Source organism: Ailuropoda melanoleuca, chromosome 11, assembly GCF_002007445.2.
Source record: "Ailuropoda melanoleuca isolate Jingjing chromosome 11, ASM200744v2, whole genome shotgun sequence".
Taxonomy (NCBI): Eukaryota; Metazoa; Chordata; class Mammalia; order Carnivora; family Ursidae; genus Ailuropoda; species Ailuropoda melanoleuca.
Genome location: NC_048228.1, coordinates 15,697,520 through 15,719,759, shown reverse-complemented (window position 1 = coordinate 15,719,759; position 22,240 = coordinate 15,697,520). Strand labels below are relative to the sequence as shown.

The window sequence follows — 22,240 nt, the reverse complement described above, 5'->3', positions numbered from 1 at the left end:
AGGAACAGGTGAATCACCTTGGGAGATAGCCTAACATTTGTCTTCTTTCATAGTTATTGAATACTTAAAACTTCCATATAGTGCAGGGCCCTAAAAGGATGTGTTTATAGGGATTTAGAAGGTAAAATTTAGAAAGTCTTATGATTGTATAATCAGGAGGAAAATTCCAATTTAATATTTAGAAGTGTGTGATTTTTTGTATTATGGATTTATAATTTTTCTACATAATTGATAGGAATTTGCAGGTACTACTGTGTTTTATTCATTGTGGATAGTTCCTCCCAGGATATAGGTTTGATTGAAAGATGATAGTGGGAAAAAAAACAAAATTCCTCTATTTCCAAAGAAATCCAGATGGAAGTGTGTGAATTCACTGGTAATCTGATCTGTCATTAAACCTCAATTGCCTCCATATACTCACTCATACTGTCTATCCTCTTCTGCCATGCCAGGCACCCTTATATCTCCAGATTACAAGAGTCTGGGCTCCAGAGAGGCATTCTCTGCCATAATAAAAATACCCGAGTCCCAGCCCACTCTGCAGGCCATATTCTCAAGCATGCTTTCCCCTGTGAGAACTTCCTCTCAGGAACTACTCCCATATGTCATTTCCAGTATAAAGCATCAGTGGTAAGTCTTTAATTACTTTTCTAAACTATTCTCATGTAGTCTGATTGAGAATTTAAAATTTTACCCTTGTTTTTCCAAATTAATACCAGAATACATGCTGTCTTCAAGAAATCTTTAAATTATTAATGTTGCAAGTAATCTTCTTGAATCTATTCCAGCTTAATACATTATTGGCTATACATATTTACTCTACAGATAAACAAATAATGATGAGAGATAAATGAGAAAATATTTGCAAGTTTATTTTTTTATTGAAATGAAAGGGAGAATTATACTGATTACCAGAAAATAATAAGGCCTAAAGCTTGCTTGTCTTTTATGAGATATGTAGGTTGAAAAACACATTTACACTATTTAAGAAAAATGGGATACACTTTAAGTGCTAGAGTAATTTTTATTTTTTTTAAAGAAAATTTACTTTGAATCCATCCTAGGAAATCTATTCCTGTAGACTTATTTAAGGAATAAAGTTTGCAATCATTGCAGCCAATAAATCAGAGCAGAAACTTTAAATTCAAATATTAGACATACCTCTATGACTTTTGCAACTTTTAGTGATTAGTTATTTGAGTTTTCATAGGGCTAATGAATGCCTGCTTTAATAACACTTTGAGTAATCATAATGGGAATTTTGTTTCCATGTGGTCCGTTTTTAACAGAAACCAAATTAGTGCACTAAGATCTATTATAGCATGCTTTTTTTTTTTTTTTGAGTGTAATATTAAAGAGGGACTTGGTTTGTATTGCTGAATGTCATTTGTCGCATTGCTTTCATAATTTATTTGGCTTACATTTATATTCTGGCAACTCTTACTGAATTTTTATGAATAGTTGAAACGTATACAGCATTCTTCCCCCTTTCTCTTTCATAACCTTGCTACCTTTCGTGAACCCGTATTTTACAAGAAATATACTTTGCCTTTTTCCACAGGTGAAACATACAATCAAACTTAACCAATCGATCCAGTATACCCCTCTATCAAATGAGCTCACTAAAGGTAACTCTCAGTATTCTGAATTCTAGAAATCTTGTTTTCACTCTTCTTCTCTACCATGTAGTGTGTAGGTATAAAGTCTAGAACAGCTATAATGATTTGCTACCAAGCAGAAAGTTAATCTGAGAGGGACAAAGCAGAGAAAATCCCAGGAAATCCACCTAGGCCCTAATCCTGTTTAATGCTAAACTCAATTTAACTCTTGGCATTGTCAAATGAGATACTGATTTTCTTGTAATCACTTACCAGTTTGTGTGGGCCTGCCTTTACTTTCACATGGGTAAGAAATTTGTTACCAGTAGCGGGATTACAAATTAACAGGCTAGAATTCTTTAAAAGTGAGGGAAGTGAGAAAGACCACTCTCGTACATGAGAAGTTGAAAATCTTTTACAATTGCACAATGGTTGGTTAAAGTGGAGTTATTGTAACTGGGGCCTCAGGGCATGTGCTACCAACAAGACAGCCTTAGGCAACTGAAGGGGGAAAACTAGGATAATGGATTTTATAGTTTAAAAAGAAACAATCTTGCTTGTTGTGCACTTCTCAAACCAAACAGAAAAGAAAGCTTGGCCAAGAGTGGCTCTTCTGTCTTTAGTCTGCAATACAAGTACACTAAATTTAATTTTCAAGGACCCTCATGACTGGAAACGCTGAACTACCCACAACAAACCAAATAGAAGGCTATCAAAAGCAGAGACAAGAGACACAGTAGGAGAAAACAGAGGAATGGCAAATATATGGCCTTACTCTAGCATACTTTTCAACCACTGTCTCCTGAAAAAAGTATAAACACTCACATTATGGAAATGGAATCAAAATGAAGGTTGAGGAAAGGAGATAAATAAAACATACTCACCCACTACAGCCCATTCTTTCTATTTGCTTCAATAAAGATACTATCTATATACCTATATATACACATACACTTTAGTATACACACATATCCAAAACAGGGCTCATACAGATGAATGTTTCCCAATTAAAGATGGAAGAAGCACTATAATTATAACAGTATTTTTGACAGGCCTTTCATAAAATTATCCATCTGATTTTCAAATTACTTAAGGTTAGCGTCTTAAAGTATTTTTCGTGTGTAAATAGCTGACATTCTTTTTATAGATATAAATCAAGTAAGCATTTTTTTCAAAATGATTTTCAGGTTAAACAATATTTTTCCAAGATGCTGTGGATACCAAACTTATAACAAGCCTCATTAAGAATAATTTTTAATAAACATAGCAAAAAAGACTAAGTCTGATTTTCTTTTACAGTAAATATTTAATTTTTTTGATTTCTAGTTTACAAGTGTTTAAAATGGACAAGAATGATTTTACCTCTTCAGTAACACTTTTATATTAGTTCATGATATTTTGATTCAATATATGGTAATAAATCTCCACACATTACCCATTATTATTTTTTTTTAAATGGGGATGTAATATTAACAACCACTACCTATAAAACACATCATTATTTTGGTGCTTTTACAAATCTTTTCTCCAGTTTTAAGTTCTAAAAAAAATAAACAAAAATTTAAAAATTCTAAGAATTAGGGAATACTGAAAACGTAATGAAGTTGAATCCCACCTTTATAATATTTCCATTTTATCCTAAAAGAGAACATTAAAAAAATGTGACAGTGCTATACCAGACCATCTTGCTAATGTTATAAAAGTTTGGCAGGAGCAAGAAACTGTCACTGATCTGCGGAATTTTTTAGTTATATCTACAAATAATTAGGAAAACGTTCAAAAGTAACAAAACAAAATATGGCGGTGTTCCCTGAACCATTTGATGATGCTTAGTCTATATCAATTTTTTCCATTCATAATAATCCTCCTCCCCTCAAATGCCTTTAAAAAAATATATTACACAGTACAATAACAGAAATCAAAGACGGCACAAAGTATTTTCAAGAACAATCTGTAGCACACAAAGATATAGTAAAGAGCAGACTTCTTTGGGGACAGTAATCAATTAGCTTGTAATTCATTATGAAGATTTCTCTTTCCTTTTATGGGGAGAGTCTACTCTATTCGAAGTCGCCACACCGTTTTCTGTTCCTTTTCTAGAAGACCTCCCTTTAGTCCGTTTCTTCTTCACACTTGGGGCCTGAAGAGTATTGTCTTCTTCCATCCACCTCTGAAGCTGGACATTAAATAAATTCCATGTTATGTATGCTTGGATGGTGCAACTGGATGACAGAACAGCAATTTTAGCGGCCAACACGTTTACGTTTCCAGTAACAGCATCCGAATTCCGATCCTGCCCCCCGGCCAGGTGAAAGCCAACAGTCACTACAGAAACAATTAAAGTCACAAGTCGACCCAAAATAAACACAACTGCCCACAGAGAAAACTCTTTCTGATACTTTTCATCACTAAAATAAAACAGGTCACAAATGTGGGAAAGTAATTCAACAAAGTAGTGCATCATCAAAAGAACAAGTCCCAGATGATTCAAGTACAAGAGGTAAGCTCCAGCAATGTGAAAGAGGTGAAGACCAATGTAGACAAGTTGACGGGGGATATCTTGCTTTTTGGTTCTCTGGAAATAGAGTTCGGGAAAGGCATGAAACCAGTAAGCCAACTGTGATATGTAGAAAAACTTCATTTGAAATGTCATCATATTATGGGGATGAGCCCTCCATAGGAGAGTTGGGTCTGACAGACAGTTTTCAGAAATTAAAATGAATGTGCCCCAAATACAAGAAACAAGGTAGAATACACTAAACTGGCCAGATTCATTAAATTTGCTTTGTTTCGCTTTGGGGAACTGCATTCGCCTGTTAATTTTATCCAACACATACTCCTGAATCGTGGCGTGAATGATGATTGCCACTAGCATGTAGAAGAAAACCGTGGCCAAATCTTTGATGCCATAATAGTAAAGGAACTTTGATTCTGTGGCTCGTTCTTCTGCTGCAGGAAAGGTAACACTGTGCTGAAGAGTAATAAAAACGATAGATGCTTCTGCTGTTCCCTCGAACATAAGCCCCAGCACGAAGAACATCCCCACACAGGCGACGAGGTCCGCATGATTCTGCAGGATGAATTCGTGGCTCAGGACTGGGGGGTTCTTGGCGCTCTTCTTACGGAACGCCATGGTAGCGCTTCCCAGATACTCACCGACGAGCCGCAGCTGCCTCCCCCTGGCTGCTCCTCACAGCGCCGCCGCCGCCGCAGCTCCGGGGGCTTCACTTCCCATCCCCGAGCCAGTCCCGGGTCGGGGCGGCCGCCCAGAAAAAAATAAATCAAAGGCAAGGGCCGAGCAGGACTGAGCATGCGCACCAGGGGGACGGAGGAGGCAGGGAAGGAAATCGAGTGCCGCGCCCCTGCCCGGCGCCAGGCCCGGGGTTGCGAGCGTTGATCTTCCACGTTGATCGCCGCCTCTTGAAATCCACTGGCACCGTCAAGATGCTCCTGAATTATTTTTCAGGGGCATCTTCGTCAGTGATCATGACAAAGCAGGATAGAACTCCGCTTATTCTTCATCAGAATGATTATAAAAAAGCATCATAATAATGATGATGATAGAAGAAAACTCTCATAGGGCTTAGCATTCACCAGGTGTTGTTAGGAGCGCTCTGCTTATATTTATAAATGCATCCTTTCTGGAAAACCCAATGAGGTAGATATGGGGTGATAATTATTTATTATTTTTTTTAATTTTAATTTTTTTTTACAGGTGAGAAACTGAGGTACAGAGAGGTTACATAAAATGTCCAAGATCACAGAGCTGGTGAATGTCAGAAACAAGATTTTAATCCAGTCTGGGTCCAGAGCGTGTCAGCTCTTCACTGTGGTACTGTATTGCCTCTTATTGTAAATCATTCACACGTGGAAATATTTCACTACAGCAACAACAAAGCATTCTAAAAAAAAAAAAATAGTTGCCATGTTAGCAATAATAATAATAATTGTAGCATTAATTGTATTTATTATATTTTTAAAGGTTGAGTGGTGGTTAGACGGGGAGAACTATTTGTCCATTCATTGGAAAGTATTTTGGCTATAAAGCCCAAAACTGATTTTCCTTACTCTAGCAGATAAGAACCTCATGTTTCATTTTTATGATTGTTAAGCATATAAATTTGCTAAAATACACATATTGAAAAACAGCTTCTTTTGTAAATGCTAATGCCTTGCTCTATTTGAATGTCATGTCAGTCTTCAAATTTCTCTTTGGATCCAGAGCACTTTTCTTGTTTCTTCTGGGTCCCATGAGCTCATAATCATTACTGATAGTTAAAGTTTGAAGTTTGGAATACACATTTCAAAAGAAAAGTGCCACATGATTTAAAGAATAAAGCGCAGATTAAATTTAGAATGGCCAATTGCCTTTTATTACTGTTCCTCTGCATTCTGTGTGCTAACAAAAGATGCAGTCCAACTGGTGTACTTTTAAGATATTGAACAAAATACTCTGATCAATGTGTGCCTGCATTTCCTAGGACAGCCAAACAATTGCATATGGAATTTGCTGAGGACAGTGTTCCTGAGTTAGGGAAAGTATTACATATTTTACCATAGTAAGACCTCTCTCTTTGGTTTTCCTAACTGTTACTCAGCTGTTGGCGCTGACAGCTCAGTTAGGAGTGCTATTTGGGGTTAACTAAATCAGTGAAGAATTACAAATAGAGGTGCAAAAATTAGGGCATGAAGAAATGAAAAAAAATCAAACTTGTTAAAAGTAGTCAGGGTGGAAACAGTCAAAGAGAAGAGAGCAGTGCCTTGTGGGAATTATCAAGAGTTTATTCAGGAAAATGCAAAGCTACTTTTTTGAAACTAATCATTTTAAGTGGAGAATTTATCAGTCTTTCTATAGGAATACACAAGGGCTGTGATCATTTTGTGGCATATTAACTAAATATAAAAAGCACTTTGCAATTTCTGAGCTGAAAGTCTGTTTATATTTCTGTTTGGCCTTATTTTATTTTAAAAGATTTTATTTTATTTATGTCAGAGGCAGCCAGCGAGAGAGGGAACACAAGCAGGGGGAGTGGGAGAGGAAGAAGCAGGCTCCCAGCGGAGGAGCCCGATGTGGGACTGGATCCTGGAACGCCAGGAACACGCCCTGAGCTGAAGGCAGACGCTTAAGGACTGGGCCACCCAGGCACCCCTGGCCTTATTTTTGACAGGCTTTCCAACTCTACCTATGCAAATGTGATAGATGTTGCCCTCAAAAAAGGCCCATATCAAAGTGAAGAGCACAAAGGCTTATGCAGAGATGTGAAATGTTATTTTATTACTAAAAGGGAGAAATACCTTATGAGTTAGTCTAAAATTGTCTCTTAACATTAAAATATCTTTCCCCCCTCCTGCTCTCTCCTTGGTTTTTAACTAGAGAAACTTCTTTAGCAATGTATCTTTCCTTTCTTTGAGTTTGTAACACCAAATGGTATTCTGTAGTGTAAATTTTCAATTTAAGCTTTACATTAAATATAGTCCAAGGGCAGGGCTTGAGTTTTAGATTTCACATAATGTCTTTGTAAAAATATAAAAATGTCAGACTTCTGAAATTATTGGGATCTTTAAGGGTATTGTAGTAATATATAACATGTTGTTTGTTTCTGGTAGTTTTATTGGCACTTTTATTTGACAAAGAATAAAGTGTATATAACAATAGTTTCAAAAATTTTGATATCAGTCTATTGGTTATAGAATTTCTTGTATTTGGGGAGTGGGTATTCGTCCTTTATGCACAGCCCTGTGCCTATGGTAGATAATTATTAAATTCAAATGGAGACTTCTGCTTTCAGTCATGAGGGAATAACTGATTGAACTTACACTCCTACTGTAAATAATTGGCAAACTGGACAAATTATATGAAATAACTCATTTTCATATATTGGAAAACATAAAGCTATAGTCACTGACAGAAAGGATACAAGTGAGGTAAGCCCCACAATTGCCCTGATTTTCTGCCTGGAAGCATTTTCCAGTCCATTGTGCGGGTATCACAAGACCCCAAGGCCTGACTTTTACTGCCCACCTGTTTGCACCCACCAACCTTTGTCCCACATTTTTCCTTAAGCACTTCTTTCCATCCTATCTCTTAACTCAGGCAAATGGAAACAAACCATCCCTCCAGTGATAGAAACTGCCCTGACAGCACCTCCAGTCAGCCCAGACCACCAGACCAGTTTGAGTGTCATCCCCCACTTGTGCCTGGGCACATGGACCATGCAGTGACCTCCAGAATAATCAACAACTACCTTTACCTCATTATAATACTAAAATCTCCACCCAAGGAGGAGGGCAAGCCTCATTTACATAACATACAATGTATGTATAGGCATGTTTCCTTAAGGACCTTAGGCCCACCTTGACATCTGAGGACAAGGCTTCCTTATCTAAATATTCATCCCATCCACCTTTATTCAGGGAGTCGCAGCTTTGGAAGCCATTCCCTTGATCTCCTTATTTGTGGCAAATAAAAGTTTTGTGAGACAACTCAACCTGGTGCAGTTTCTGACTCACCAAGGAGCAAACTCACATTGGTTTGGTTACACAGGGAGGGGAAACCTAAGAAGAGCCTGGAAACCTTGCTGAATTGAAGAGAGACAGGAGTTAGGAGATGCTGTGCCACTGTTATTTGCTAGGCATAATAACTGCAGAGAAAGGTGATTAACATGCTTCAGAAATTCGCAGAAGTGTTCTCTGGACACTGGCTAAAATACATGAGGCCAACCAAAGAATGACGGAGGAAATGTAAACGTTTCCAAGAATCCCAACAGGACTAGGAGACTTTGAAGTTTGGAACAGTTAGTAATTAGAATTCTCTGGGACTACTCATGAAACTCTATTTTCAGTAGAGACCCAAGAAAAGTAAGGCTAAACTTGCCCTAGGGAAAAGCTAATTCACATTTGTCCATATAAAGTTTTCAAGAAGTCTTGAAAGGATCAGAGTGCCCTGCGGGGAACTTTACTGTCTGCCAGAAAAATCCAGCCCTCAACAATGTGAAATTCACATTGTCTAGCATCTAATAAAAATTATGAGACAAAGGCTGGGTTTAGCTGGAACTATTTATCAGAATGCCTATATGTGGCCTCTCCACGTGGTATTGTCATAGAGCAGTGGCTTTAGGCCCTAAGAATGAGTTTTCTTCTGAAACAGCAGAAATTTTATGGCCCTTTGTGACCTAGCATTGGAAGTTATGCCCTATCACTTTTCTGGTCAAGTGGGCACAAAACTTTCAGGCTCAAGATGGGGCAGGTATAAAGGGAGGGTGGGGAGCATAGACATCCCTCGATAAGAAGTGTACCACACTATTTGTAGGTAATTTTTAGGTAGACACATTCTTTCCTTTGATAACAAGCATTTCCTTTCACATGAAATATACACTGTTTCTTCCAGATGCAAACAAAAGTCTCACCCCAAAAGAGCAACAGTCTCAAGTTTATTGGGTAGGAACTTAAAAGCTAAATTAGGTCCAGGCACTGAAGGGCTCCTTGGGCTCTTTCCTTTATTGCATTTATTCTTGATCTGAAGACATGTGAACTCAAGAAAGGTTTCTCAACTCCCATAAACCAAAGGCATAGGAAAAGTGCAATAATCACTTCCATTCAAGAAGTGGGCAAGTGGGATGCACACTACATTCAACGGTCAAGAGTAATTATGAGACCTGTCCCTAAATTCCCTAAATCTTTGACATGAACCCAGTCATGGGTTCCTCCCTGGGAAGTGGTGGAAGATTATATATATTTGTATATATATGTCTGCCCTTTAAAAACATAGATTTCAAGTATATTTGTATATATATGTCTGCCTTTTAAAAACATAGATTTCAAGTATATTTGTATATATATGTCTGCCCTTTAAAAACATAGATTTCAAGTCGATTTTTTGTTAGTTTGCATATTTTAAAAGATAAAAGACCCTAGAAGCTAAATAATGTTAATTTGTTCATGTTAGTTTTTGTCTTTGTGATGTAATTTTCGATTATACTATTAATTACAGAGTATCAACTATACTATGATACTTCAAAGATTTAACATTCCATCAACAATTCTTCANTTCCTCCCTGGGAAGTGGTGGAAGATTATATATATTTGTATATATATGTCTGCCCTTTAAAAACATAGATTTCAAGTCGATTTTTTGTTAGTTTGCATATTTTAAAAGATAAAAGACCCTAGAAGCTAAATAATGTTAATTTGTTCATGTTAATTTTTGTCTTTGTGATGTAATTTTCGATTATACTATTAATTACAGAGTATCAACTATACTATGATACTTCAAAGATTTAACATTCCATCAACAATTCTTCAATAGAACCAAGAGAGGAATGGAAGGATCGGTGTCTGAGTAACCATTACAGAGAATTGCCACATATTGGGAAAGTATCTTTTAAAATGCTACATTCATTTTGTTATGAGAAACACTTGATTAAAAAGTAGAAAGCCCCACTATTACTTAGGTACTATATCTTAAATCAATGCAAATAATTAGTTCTTTTCATTAGGTATGCAATATAACATTTTTTTGTCAGTATAACTTATCACTTACATAAATAGCTTAGCTAAAAGCGTATTTTAAATTACTTATGTGTCTTTTTGAAATGTAATTTTCCAGAAGAGATTAACTGATATTGATTGTGAACTTTGATAATATATGAAGTACATTAGGAACTTTATGATACAGACATTGTCCACGCCTCAGTCTGTCAAGAATCTGACTCTTCATTTCAGCTCAGGTCATGATTNGAAAGTATCTTTTAAAATGCTACATTCATTTTGTTATGAGAAACACTTGATTAAAAAGTAGAAAGCCCCACTATTACTTAGGTACTATATCTTAAATCAATGCAAATAATTAGTTCTTTTCATTAGGTATGCAATATAACATTTTTTTGTCAGTATAACTTATCACTTACATAAATAGCTTAGCTAAAAGCGTATTTTAAATTACTTATGTGTCTTTTTGAAATGTAATTTTCCAGAAGAGATTAACTGATATTGATTGTGAACTTTGATAATATATGAAGTACATTAGGAACTTTATGATACAGACATTGTCCACGCCTCAGTCTGTCAAGAATCTGACTCTTCATTTCAGCTCAGGTCATGATTTCAGGGTACTGAGATCAAGCCCCACGTAGGTCTCCGTGCTGGACATGGAGCCTGCTTAAGATTCTCTCTCTCTCCCCTCCAGGCCCATCCTGTGCTCTCTCTCTCTCTCAAACAAACAAATAAAAAAATAAATAAAATATATAATATAGATAACGCCTCATCTTTTAGTATTTTTCTATCTCACAATGAAAAAAAATATTTTTACACCTCTATACTATACACCTAATCATGAAAATTTAGATAACTCGAGTAAGTGAAACAAACATTGAAATGCTAGAATTCAATAGCATTTAAAGAAGACAAATGCTGGAAAAGAACTGCTTCAAAAAATCAGACGCAAGTCACTTTAAATCAATGATTGTAATTAGCATAATAAATAGTCATAATTAACTGAGATCACCAAATTCTTAGCTACATTAAGCAAAACATAATACAGTTTAGCTTGTGTGTGAAATTACAGTCTCCTGAGATTTGACTGATTCAGTCTCGAGTAATTCAATTAAAGTGTTTTTTATTATATTTAAGTCATTTTTATAACTGATAAGACATGTGAAAACACAGGCTTTAAAAAAAAACACATTCTGGAATATGATTGAATATTCAAAGCTTTGTCTAAGGATAAACTGAAATAGGTTAATAAGGGCAATCTCTCATCAAATAGAATAATTGATAAAAATTAAAATCAATATGTAGTAATATGTTTTTTCAAGTGCCACCTTCATTGAGCAAAATAACTTTGAACTCACCTTAATGGAGCTTACAGGGAGATTTAGAGGTCACAAACATCATATATATAATTTGCAGGTAGCTAGTGAAAAACTGGTAGGCAGAGAAGATGGATAAGACAGTGAAGCAGAATGCTGAGGGCTACTCTAGATAGGGTGGGCAGAGGGCAGGGAAAATCTCTTTGAACAGGATGCATTTGCATAGAGATTTGCATGAAGTTAGAGAAAACCACTCGTGTATCTGGAGGAGAATGTCCTATGACATAGCAAGTCCAAATGCTTTGAGACAAATGCAAGAATGATTTTTCCGTGAACAGCAGAGGCCAGAATGACAAGAGTGGAGTGAGAAGGATGACAGAAGGAAAAGTGATCAGTAGGGGGCATACCATGTATTGTCTTATAGACCAAGGTAAGGACTTTTTGGTCTAAGATTGATAGGAAGACTATTTGAACATTGTTTTAAAGGGACACTTTGGCTTCTACATGAAACAATTATTTGTGGAAGGGACAAAAGTACAAAGAAGTCACTGCAATTTGTAAACATTATAATTGAACTAGTGTATTCCATGACATTTTTTCTTCACCTTTTTTCAATGCTTAAATTTGGACGCTGCCTATGAAGTAATTAAGTTGATGAGGGATATTCCTGTGATCTTAGTTTTCCTATGATCCAAAATTTTTTAACTCATTTGTTTATTTAATGCATACGACATGGAATATAATAGAAAACCCACCTTACAGGACTTTCTACATTTAGAAAACAATGCTGCTATTATTATATCTATGTTTTTGGTAGGAATGTTCAATTGACCTGTAGGCATTTGCTAGATAACTTCTTCAAAAAATCTACTTAGTTCTGATAGAGTCAATCTCTCTCCAATGATTTCTACAGGGTTCCAAAATTTCTTCACTCTCTAGGGGTTTGTATTTAAAATGAACTCAAAAGTTAAAGTGACATGAAAAATAAATAATCATTTTAGCATTATTGTTGCAATTCTATTTTGATGCTAATATAGATGGAAAATTCCATAGTCTCTTAACTGTTTTATAAACTTTCTGACTAATCAAACTTCAATAAACCAACCACCCATGCAGATAAACATTGTTTTAATACTCATTGTAAATGCCATTACTTTCTATTTCTGCAGGAAAGAAATGATTCTTAGAGGGGCACCTAGTGGGCTCCCTGCTCAGCTAGGAGCCTGCTTTTTCCCCTCTCTCTGCTCCTGCCACCCAACCCCCACACCTGCTTGTGCGCATGTGCATTCTCTTTCTCAAGTAAATAAATAAAATCTTTTATAAATTGGGAAGGGTATGTGTTGTGGTGAGCACTGTGTATTGTGTAAGACTGATGAACCACAGACCTGTACCCCCGAAACAAATAATACATTGTATGTTAATTATATATGTGTGTGTGTGTGTATGTGTGTGTATATATGTGTGTGTGTGTATAATGATAAGCACCATCAAAAAATAAAAATAAAAATAAAAAATGACATACTAAGTGGAATTGAGTAATATGAAGAAAACAAAAATGGAGAGAGACATGGAATGTGGGGCTTTCTGCTCAGCAGGGAGGGGAGCCTGCTTCTCCCTCTCCCTCAGCCTGCCACTCCCCCTGCTTGTGCTCTGTCAAATAAATAAATAAAAATCTGAAAGAAAGAAAGAAAGAAAGAAAGAAAGAAAGAAAGAAAGAAAGAGAGAGAAAGAAAAGAAAGAAAGAAAGAAAGAAAGAAAGAAAGAAAGAAAGAAAGAGAAAAAGAAAGAAAGAAGAGAAAGAATTCTTAGAGTTAAAGCATTGACAGATTCTCCTTCAGATTTTATGATGTTGATCTAAGGGTCATAAAATACTAGAGTAATTGAAGAATTTTTCTGAAGTGGCTATCCTTTGAAGTTTTGTGTTTTTTTGGTTTTTTTTGTTTGTTTGTTTTTTACTTCTATTTATATTTTAATCCTTTAAAGGATGCTTCAAAATATATGCTGAAAGAGACTAATATTCCTTTATGTATAGTTAATTTATATGATTAACTTAGATATGCTAAGTCTGGTAATAAAGCATTTATTCTTACTTAATTATTTCAATGTGAACAACATTTTTTTAGGAATATCCAAAAATTATAATTGGTCAAATGGTATTAGGAAATTTTAAACAGATTGGCATACTGTCTTTCCTCTTGATAAGGATTTTTTCATTCAGTGAGAGTCTTATTGCCAACTCTTTCATTCTTCTGTTTAATGTTCATGGACTGTTACTGAATTTCCCCATCTAAAAACTGTGCTATCTGATGTAATAAAACTCTTTTAGAAAAAGCTTTCTCATGCAAATGACCCAATACTTGTAAACTTAAAAATGGATTATTAATGAGCTTGATTGGAAAAAACAAAAAAGTATTTAAATTTATATATTCTGAAGTTTTGAGAGTTCATTAAGTCATGATATAAAATTGAATCCTGTCACCAGAACAGTATGGCAAATTCGATTGTACCTGATCTCTCCACAAAAAATTCTATTTCCCCAAGATTTAGATTTCCTAGTTTCATGTGCTTATTCCCTCCAATGAATGTGCAAGCAGTTAATGATCTAGCATAACTCTCTCCAGCTGAGCTTTAGGGAAGCAGTGGTGCATTTGCTTCTATATAGATAGAAGGGAATGGGAGTCATCATTTATTGAGAGATTACTCTGGCCTCCTACTCTGCCCAGTTCTTTATATATGGTAGAATTCATTTAATTCCCAATAATTCTTTAAAGTAGGTACCATTTCCTCCACTTTAAAAATGAGGAAACTGAAGCTCCTAGGGGATCACAAATTGCTGGAGTGAAAGACTACGTAGCAAAGCAGGAACCCAACTTGGACAGTCTAACTCAGGATGGACCACCACTAACTCTACAAAAAGGACATGATGTGAGAGAGGACAGGTGATGGGCGTTAGTGTTTGTGGTTATTTGGGGTTAAATGACTTCAGGGTTACGGGGAGAGGGGAAAGACACTCATGTCTCCTACATCACCGGGAGCCCAAGCCAAACTATGGGCAGACGTGGATCTTCCCTGTGACATTGTCTGTGCTGTGTGAACATGAAGACAGAGCTGGAAGCAGAGCAGAAGGGGGAGGAAGCTGATCTCCCCTGGCCTCTGGCATCCAGATGGGTGGGGCCGAGCTCCTGGAGAGCTTGCACAGTGTGACTGCAGCCGCTGCCCAGGCTATCACCGCTCACTGACCACGGCAGATGCAGCCCCAGTTTGGGGCATTCTGAGCACGTAGCTCACACTGGTGGCCCCTCCAACTTCCCACAAGCCCCTACTTGCCCCTGCACAACACATCTAGTAATTTTTAACTATTGACAACAGCAGGGACATGTAGTTTTCATTTACTTATACAATTTAAGAATAAGCTTATGATTTATGGACTATATTAATCTGGTTTGCCTTGAGGTATCCTATATTTACACGAATTGAGTATGTTTCAAGTCATTTTTAATTAATGAATAATGTGTATTATGAACATTTTTACAGTCAAAGCCTTGAATATCTTACATGCTAAAATGCCTTAACTTTTAGAAATTATAGAAAAAATTCTAAAAGAGCAAATAATCATGGGACCAAACTAAAATTCGACAGTGACTAAGACAGAGTCAGTGATGAGAGAGAATGATTGGAAATGACAGGTGCAAAATACCATAGTAATAAACAACACAGAAATTGTGTGAGCATTGCAATAAGCCTGCATAACATTATCTCTTGAATACTGATTTGTAAAGTGGGGAAATGCTTTCCATATTTGAAAGTGATGTTTCCCTTGATGTTTAAGCTTTTGAATGACTAGCAATAATTTTTGGAATAGATTATTGACAGCATTTATACTCCATCAAAAGCAACAACTGTATCAAATCATAGTTTTATTAACCTTGGTATCCCCATCGCATTGAAAAGTGCCTGGCACTAAGTCCTTAGTACACCTTGTTGAGTAAATGATTTAGAAACTGATAACTTAAGTGATGTATCTGAGGAGAATGAGATTTACAATTGTCTTTACAATGAAATATGATTTCATTTATTCAAATGAAATTGATTGGCATTGTATTAATTGCCAAAACTGGCAAAAACAGAAAAAGCCAGACTCAGTATCATTACAGTAGCACTGTTATACATTGGCTGGAATATTTGAAAGAACGTCTTACGATCAAAACCTTCACTTAATTTATGAATCTTCTCCATAGCTCCTATTGTAAGTAGTGAGTTTTGTTGGGTTACTTCCCAGTGGGGGAAATCATCCCTTTAGTAGCAGCTCATTACATTTCAAATAGTTTTCATAATTTTGAAGTTTCCTCACACTGTATCAAAATTGCCCTGCTAAATTTTACATTCTTTTAGGCATTTTAATTTTTTAAAGATTTTATTTATTTGTCAGAGAGCAAGCGAGCACACAAGCAGGGGGAGCAGCAGGCAGAGGGAGAAGCAGGCAGAGGGAGAAGCAGGCTCCCTCCTGAGCAGGGAACCCAATGCAGGGCTCAATCCCAGGACCCTGATATCAGGACCTGAGATAAAGGCAGATGCTTAACCTACTGAACCACTCAGGTGTCCCTCAGGCATTTTAACACATGTTAAAATATATGTATATATGTGTTTGTGTGTGTGTGTGCGTGTATGTTATTAAGAATGGAATTTGAATCTTCTGAATTCTGCTTAGCTGTAATATTATAAAATAAGCATTTCTCTATAACTTTTAAAAACACATTCTTAATGATGGGAAAATAACCTATAACATGAATTCATAATTCCCATATTATTTAATGTTTGTTTTCATACTTTCCCATAATGATAAGCAGTAGTGAAAACCAATGTATAAAGTTTTTCCATCTGAATTACTTTAAAATGTTTATAAAATATTTTGAACACACAAATAAGGATAGAGAATATAATATGAAGAATACTTATACTCCCAGTGTACAAATTAATTTTTTTAACAGTTCTGTATATTTGCGATTATTTTAAGGAGCTATGACATCATGAACTCAGTTTTAAACCTTTCTAGGGGTGCCTGGGTGGCTCAGTCGGTTAGGTGTCTGCCTTCGGCTCAGGTTATGAATCAAAGATGCCAAAATTCCAAGGTTCTGGGATTGAGTCTTGAGTCAGGCTCCCTGCTCAGAGTGAACCCTGATTCTCCCTCTCCCTCTGCCCCTCCTGCCAGCTCCTGTTCTCTCCCTCTCTCACTCTGCTCTCTCTCTCTCAAATAAATAAATAAAATCTAAATAAATAAATAAATGAATAAACTCTTTCTACTGTAATCAATGAATAGTACTTTCGATCTTTAAAGTGTTACATATAACATACTAGTATATATTATTGCACAATTTAATTTTCATTTACTCAATATTCATTTATAGAAATAAACATTTCCATCCACTTCTCATTTTTAACTACTCAATGGAATGTGAATGAGAAGAAACCATTCCTCTCAGAAGATTACAGCACTCAGGCAGGGAGGAGCAAATGAGGACATGGCAGCAGATTCCAGCCTCCAGCTCTCCTTGCTGGCTATTAGTCCCACTGACCAGTGGAATTTCCCTAAACATGCTACTCCAGTTTTCTTAGTGGTGGCAGCTCTACACACCTGTCCTTGAATTCTCCCTTTCTGATCCCTCTTTGACTGTCAGACACGGAAAGCATCTGGAATTTTCCTGCAAACTCCAACCAATTATCTCCCACAGATGCTTCAGCCTATCGTGGTTGGTAACTTTCTCTGATCCTCCAAATCCTTTAAATTACTCAGCTCTTCCTTTCTGTGGTACGTCCTGTATGTATATGAGCTCTGATTTTTATTGTAAGTCATCTATTTCTATAAAACATTTGCTCTGTTTTCCTAAGTAAACACCATTTATGGCTGAATATGTATTATCTATAGATGTGCTTTTCTATATTGTCCCATCATAGCTGCTATACATAAGCATAAACCTATGATAAACTGATTTTTTTGCAATGAACCCTAAGAAAAAGTCAATTATTAAAATTATATTTCAGATAAATACATTAACATTTATTTTTTACTTTTAGTAAGTCTAAAATTATTGAAAAGCAACACATTTTCCAACTTCTTTTGTGATTCTTCCTATTATTAGAAGTGTCTTATTCAATGATTTTATGACACTGCTTAATATCATTATCTAGCAGAGTACATGTTCATTATATGGACATATAATCACAGATACTAGTCAAACTGCTGATCTGACACGTCATTCAACTCTGCTGAATCACTAAAAAAAAAAGTCCTTTTTAATTAGAAAGTCCAACGATGGTCTTTTAAAAGATACTGCAACATTGATCATTAAAGAATCCAATATATAGTTTTTAATTGATATATAATTCACCTAATGTAAAATTCACCCTTGTAAAGTGTTCACATCAGCAAATTCTAGTATATTCACAGAGATGTGCAAACATCACCACCAACTAATCTTTCATCCCTGCCCTAAAACATTTCATGCTCGCAGCAGTCTCTCATCACTCCCCCTTCTCCACAGCCTCTGGTAACCATCTATTTTTATCCATCTACTTTTTACTTTTATTTTATTTTTAAAAAATTGTTATCCATCTATCTTTAACTATTTTGATCTCTATAGAATTCTCTATTCTGAACATTTCATATAAGCGGAATCATTCAAAAGTGGCCTTTTGTGTCTAGCTTCTTTCACTAAAACAACCCACTGTATGTTTAAAGTATTTAGTGCTAGAACATTTACACATTACCCAGGTGTCATTGAGGAAACAATAAAATGGAAGTTTTTGCACTGTAAACATGTTATTTATATCTTGAGTTGCTGCATGTTGGCATTTAGCTGTCTTAATGACAAAGGAAAGAAAATAGTCCAACAACAGTCCTCAATATAGAGAGATTAGACATATAATAATATAATATAGATTAGATAATTGGTCAAAATATGGAGAAAGTAATCAGAATTTAGCAGCTTTGGCCCAGAAAATAAAATCCTGAATAGTGATATTTATATATTTATACTGATGCCATCATCAGTGCGTAGAGTTTATTGAAAAATGGCCACAGATGTGTGCAGCTGCTCTCCTCAAGAGGCAGTGTTGATTTCGCTGTGGGCTTGCCTTGCAATTTGCTTTGGTGGATAGAATGCAATAAAAAGGATGCTGTACAAATTTTGGTCCTGGAGGAGATTGCCATAGCTTTCCTTTATCATAAAAAGAAATGATTTGAAGATGTTAAAATCTGTTCATGTTTGCTGTGTATGGATTATTTGATATCTACAAAATATGATGGAAAATTAAGCGTACGTTGGTCTTTATCAATTTATTTGTTAAAAAAAAAACTTTTGTTGCTAACATGGCCATTGACATCACACACCATTTTGCTCTTGATGAATTCTGTTCAAAGCAATTCTCATGGCATTATAGTGACAAGGCATGTTCTAAGTTTCTGGTTAAAAAAGAGGGTATGAAAAACGAGTTTTGGTAGATTGAATCCAAAGTGAAGTCTAATCTAGAGAAGAAGGTTCTCTTTTATATGGTGGTTCTAGGAACAATTAATTACCAATCTCCACTTTTTTTTTCTCTATTGATTTAGTTGCGGATAGTCCTTTCAATTTTATTTTAAACTTGTCTCATATACAATAGCATGAAAGACAAATACTTTGAAAACCTGTCTACGACATGTTGGCAAGGGCAAGAAGGCTGTGCACCATTTATTCCTGACAAAAAAAGGATTTTAATGTCCCAAACATACCACTTTTCTCACAAACCCCCTTCTATAGAATACGTCAATCAGTGGATATCACTGTTGCTGGAGTCATGATGTGTATCCCCAGCTCTTTTACTTCCCAGGCCCTGCAACAGGCTCACCGACAGCCTGCCACTGCAGAAGAGCGGAAATCCATCTCCCGCATCTGCGTGGTTGGCTCACCACCATCGGATGTTGTTGTCTTTCTCATACTTGCCACCAAGTTATTAATAATGTTACAAAATGGACAATTGCATTTTTTCCACACAACCTGATAATTAAAGAATAGGGAAAAAACCTACCTCTCAAAAGCAAAGTAGAAATATTTTACAATAACGGTCCCGAGGCTACAAAACCTATAATTTTTCAAATAATGCAAATAAAGTTGCTCTAATTTCATGCTATATCTTTTTTTGTGACTCTTATTCTACAATAATTCATGCTTTTTTGAAGTATTACTTGAATGTGAAATTATTTCTGGCTTCACAACCACAAGCTGTTTGTTTTTCAGTGCTAATTCGCCTTTTACACAGTGCATTCTTTTTTTTTTTTTTTAAGATTTTATTTATTTATTCGACAGAGATAGAGACAGCCAGCGAGAGAGGGAACACAAGCAGGGGGAGTGGGAGAGGAAGAAGCAGGCTCATAGAGGAGGAGCCTGATGTGGGGCTCGATCCCATAACGCTGGGATCACGCCCTGAGCCGAAGGCAGACGCTTAACCGCTGTGCCACCCAGGCGCCCCTACCCAGTGCATTCTTACTTACTAGGTAGCTAAATTGCAACAAATTTTAGATAATAACGGGTCATTGTAGATTTTATTTTGCAAGTTAAGATTGATTAAGCATCTTTCTCTGATAATGTTCTATGACATAATTTATTTTGAAGTAGAATAACTTTTTTTAATAAACATGTTTAAGTATTAAATAATTTCTAAGACACATAGTATGATAGGCATGTGCAACATAACGTTAGAAAATTCAGGGTCAATTAGTATTGTAATAATATTAGGAAGAAGTCTGTCATCAGATACAACACTCCAGGCATACAACATGGGTTCACAATAAGGGTTTCAACTGTATGAAGGAGAAAGACACTATAGAGGTCAGTGTGACCTTGACAAGCCGCAGAGATACCACAAGTTTGCTCAACTGCCAACTGCCAGCAGGCACACACATAAAGTCCTCGTCGGCCTGCAAATGACAGAGAACGACCCCTCTCCTGGGGCACTAGGGGACCCTTAGCACATTTGGAGTACATTTGGTGTATATGCAAAAAAAATCAGACTGCACCTATGCATAGTTACTGTTATAGAGCAGATGTAATGATATACAGAATTCTGAAAAATCCCCACCTTCTTCCAGAACCCTACATGGATATTGCATCCCATGATTACAACTGTCTATAGGAATCAGAATCCTACATCCACTTGGCATGACTCAGATCCTCAAAGTGTCTCCACACTCCCCTCTCAAGTGTGTACTTTTGCTTTGCAATAAAACCGCTTCTGTTTTACTTTGACTCATCCTTGAACTCTTTCAAGAGCCTGGCACAGACTGGTGGTGGGACGCTCAGGTTCAGAGAACTCCCCAAGTCTCCGGTATCACCATGACCTCAGTCTAATCATTAGGAAAAAAATGAGACAGGGGCACATGGTGGTTCAGTCAGTTAAGTGTCCAACTCTTGATTTCAGCTCAGGTCATGATCTCAAGGTCCTGGGATTGAGGCCTGTGTTGGGCTCCTCGCATAGCAGGGTGTCTGCTTGTCCCCCTCTCCTTCCGCCCCTCCCCCTGCTTGCTCGCTCGCTTTGTACCTCTCTCTCAAATAACAAATACATCCTTAAAAGGAAAAGAAAATAATCAGACAAATATGAATAGAGGGAAATTCATTACATACCCATACCTGAGCACTAGTTCTCAAAACTCTCAAGGTCATCAAAATCGGGGAAGTCTGAGACACATTTATAGCCCAGAGGAGTCCAAGAAGGCATGATGACTAAATGTAGTATGGTATTACATTTAGGTATCCTCTGATTTTTGAAAGTTCGTATTATGCCACTTCTTTTTTTATGAAAGACCTACATTCGTACCTGTTAACTGGAAAAAGTCCAAAGAAGATTTTTGCTTTTTTTGAAAAAAGGCAAAAAGCAAAAATAGCATTTAGGGTTTGTTTCATAGCAAGCTGTTATAAAGGCAGTGCATACCATTTATGAGCACCAAGAGTGGCCCCACCAAGCTCCTACCCCAGAAAGACACTCAGCATCTCAGCATCAAGCCACCATAGCTTTGAACTGTGCCCGTGGGCACTGTGCTTTATCTCCATTTACTTTGTGCATCCCTTAGCAAGATGTGTCCTGAGTTATCAGAAGACCTAAGAAGTTATTTTGGGGGTTTGGAAATGCTCAAAACTGTCTCTGCATAAATTAATGGCAATTGCTTCTTCATTTTATGCCAGTTCAGCTTATGCAAGGTTTCATAGGGATGCTCTGCTTTAGGACAGCAGGGCAACCTGTACATATAGAACAGTAAAAGGTCTTTTCGTGGAAACTAAGACAATCTAAATAAAGCATGAACTTTAGTTAAAAAATATTGTTTCACTATTGGCTCATTAGTTGTGACAAATGTAGCACTGGAACATACGAGAAAGGGTATGCTAGAAAAATCTCTGTAGCATCCTGACAACTTTTCTGCTAATGTAAAAATATTCTCACATAAGAAAATCTGTTTAAAACTGTACTGATGTTGACCCAAGTGTATACGTCTAGAATTTACCAGCATGAAATCAGGATAAAGTCAAGAAATTCTATAGTGTAAACTTGCAGTTAAGGAAGCAGTTGTCTTATTGGAGGAGGGAAGAAGACAATGAAGGCTAGAAATTGTTATTAAAAAGGATACACCAGCTTTTTTCTTTATTGTACTTTTATTATTATTTGATACTATCTCTGACTCTGTTTTTATTATTTTTTCCTGGTATTAGAATTTTCTTTTTTACCTGAACTTTATAATCGTGAATTCAGATGCTAATATATAAACACTTGATTTTTTAAATGTTTTTAATTAAATATAAGAACATAAGGTGT

At 36.3% G+C, this 22,240-nt stretch overlaps 1 protein-coding gene and 1 long non-coding RNA gene across 4 annotated transcripts; one reads left to right on the top strand and one right to left on the bottom strand.

Annotated features, from left to right (window-relative positions):
* The first annotated feature begins 460 nt into the window (after window positions 1-460).
* LOC105237286 lies at window positions 461-19,782 on the top strand. Of its 3 annotated transcripts, XR_002142530.1 has the most exons (4): window positions 461-630; window positions 1,562-1,628; window positions 5,314-5,430; window positions 19,750-19,782. It is a non-coding gene; the product is annotated as an uncharacterized LOC105237286 (long non-coding RNA). The 3 variants fall into 3 exon arrangements; XR_004628935.1 differs by lacking the exons at window positions 5,314-5,430; window positions 19,750-19,782 and adding an exon at window positions 3,699-3,784; XR_004628936.1 differs by lacking the exons at window positions 461-630; window positions 1,562-1,628 and adding an exon at window positions 4,019-4,098.
* Window positions 2,926-4,870, bottom strand: TRAM1L1 (translocation associated membrane protein 1 like 1). The gene is made up of 2 exons (XM_034672112.1): window positions 4,755-4,870; window positions 2,926-4,569 (listed from the first exon to the last, which is right to left on the bottom strand). Exon 2 carries the CDS (start codon window positions 4,471-4,473, stop codon window positions 3,619-3,621), a length of 855 nt encoding a protein of 284 aa, XP_034528003.1. The 5' UTR covers window positions 4,474-4,569; window positions 4,755-4,870; the 3' UTR covers window positions 2,926-3,618.
* Window positions 19,783-22,240: the final 2,458 nt, after the last annotated feature.

Excerpts from the sequence above, each read along its gene's own strand:
- TRAM1L1 (XM_034672112.1), bottom strand. The coding sequence starts at position 4,473 with ATGCTAGTGGCAATCATCATTCACGCCACGATTCAGGAGTATGTGTTG.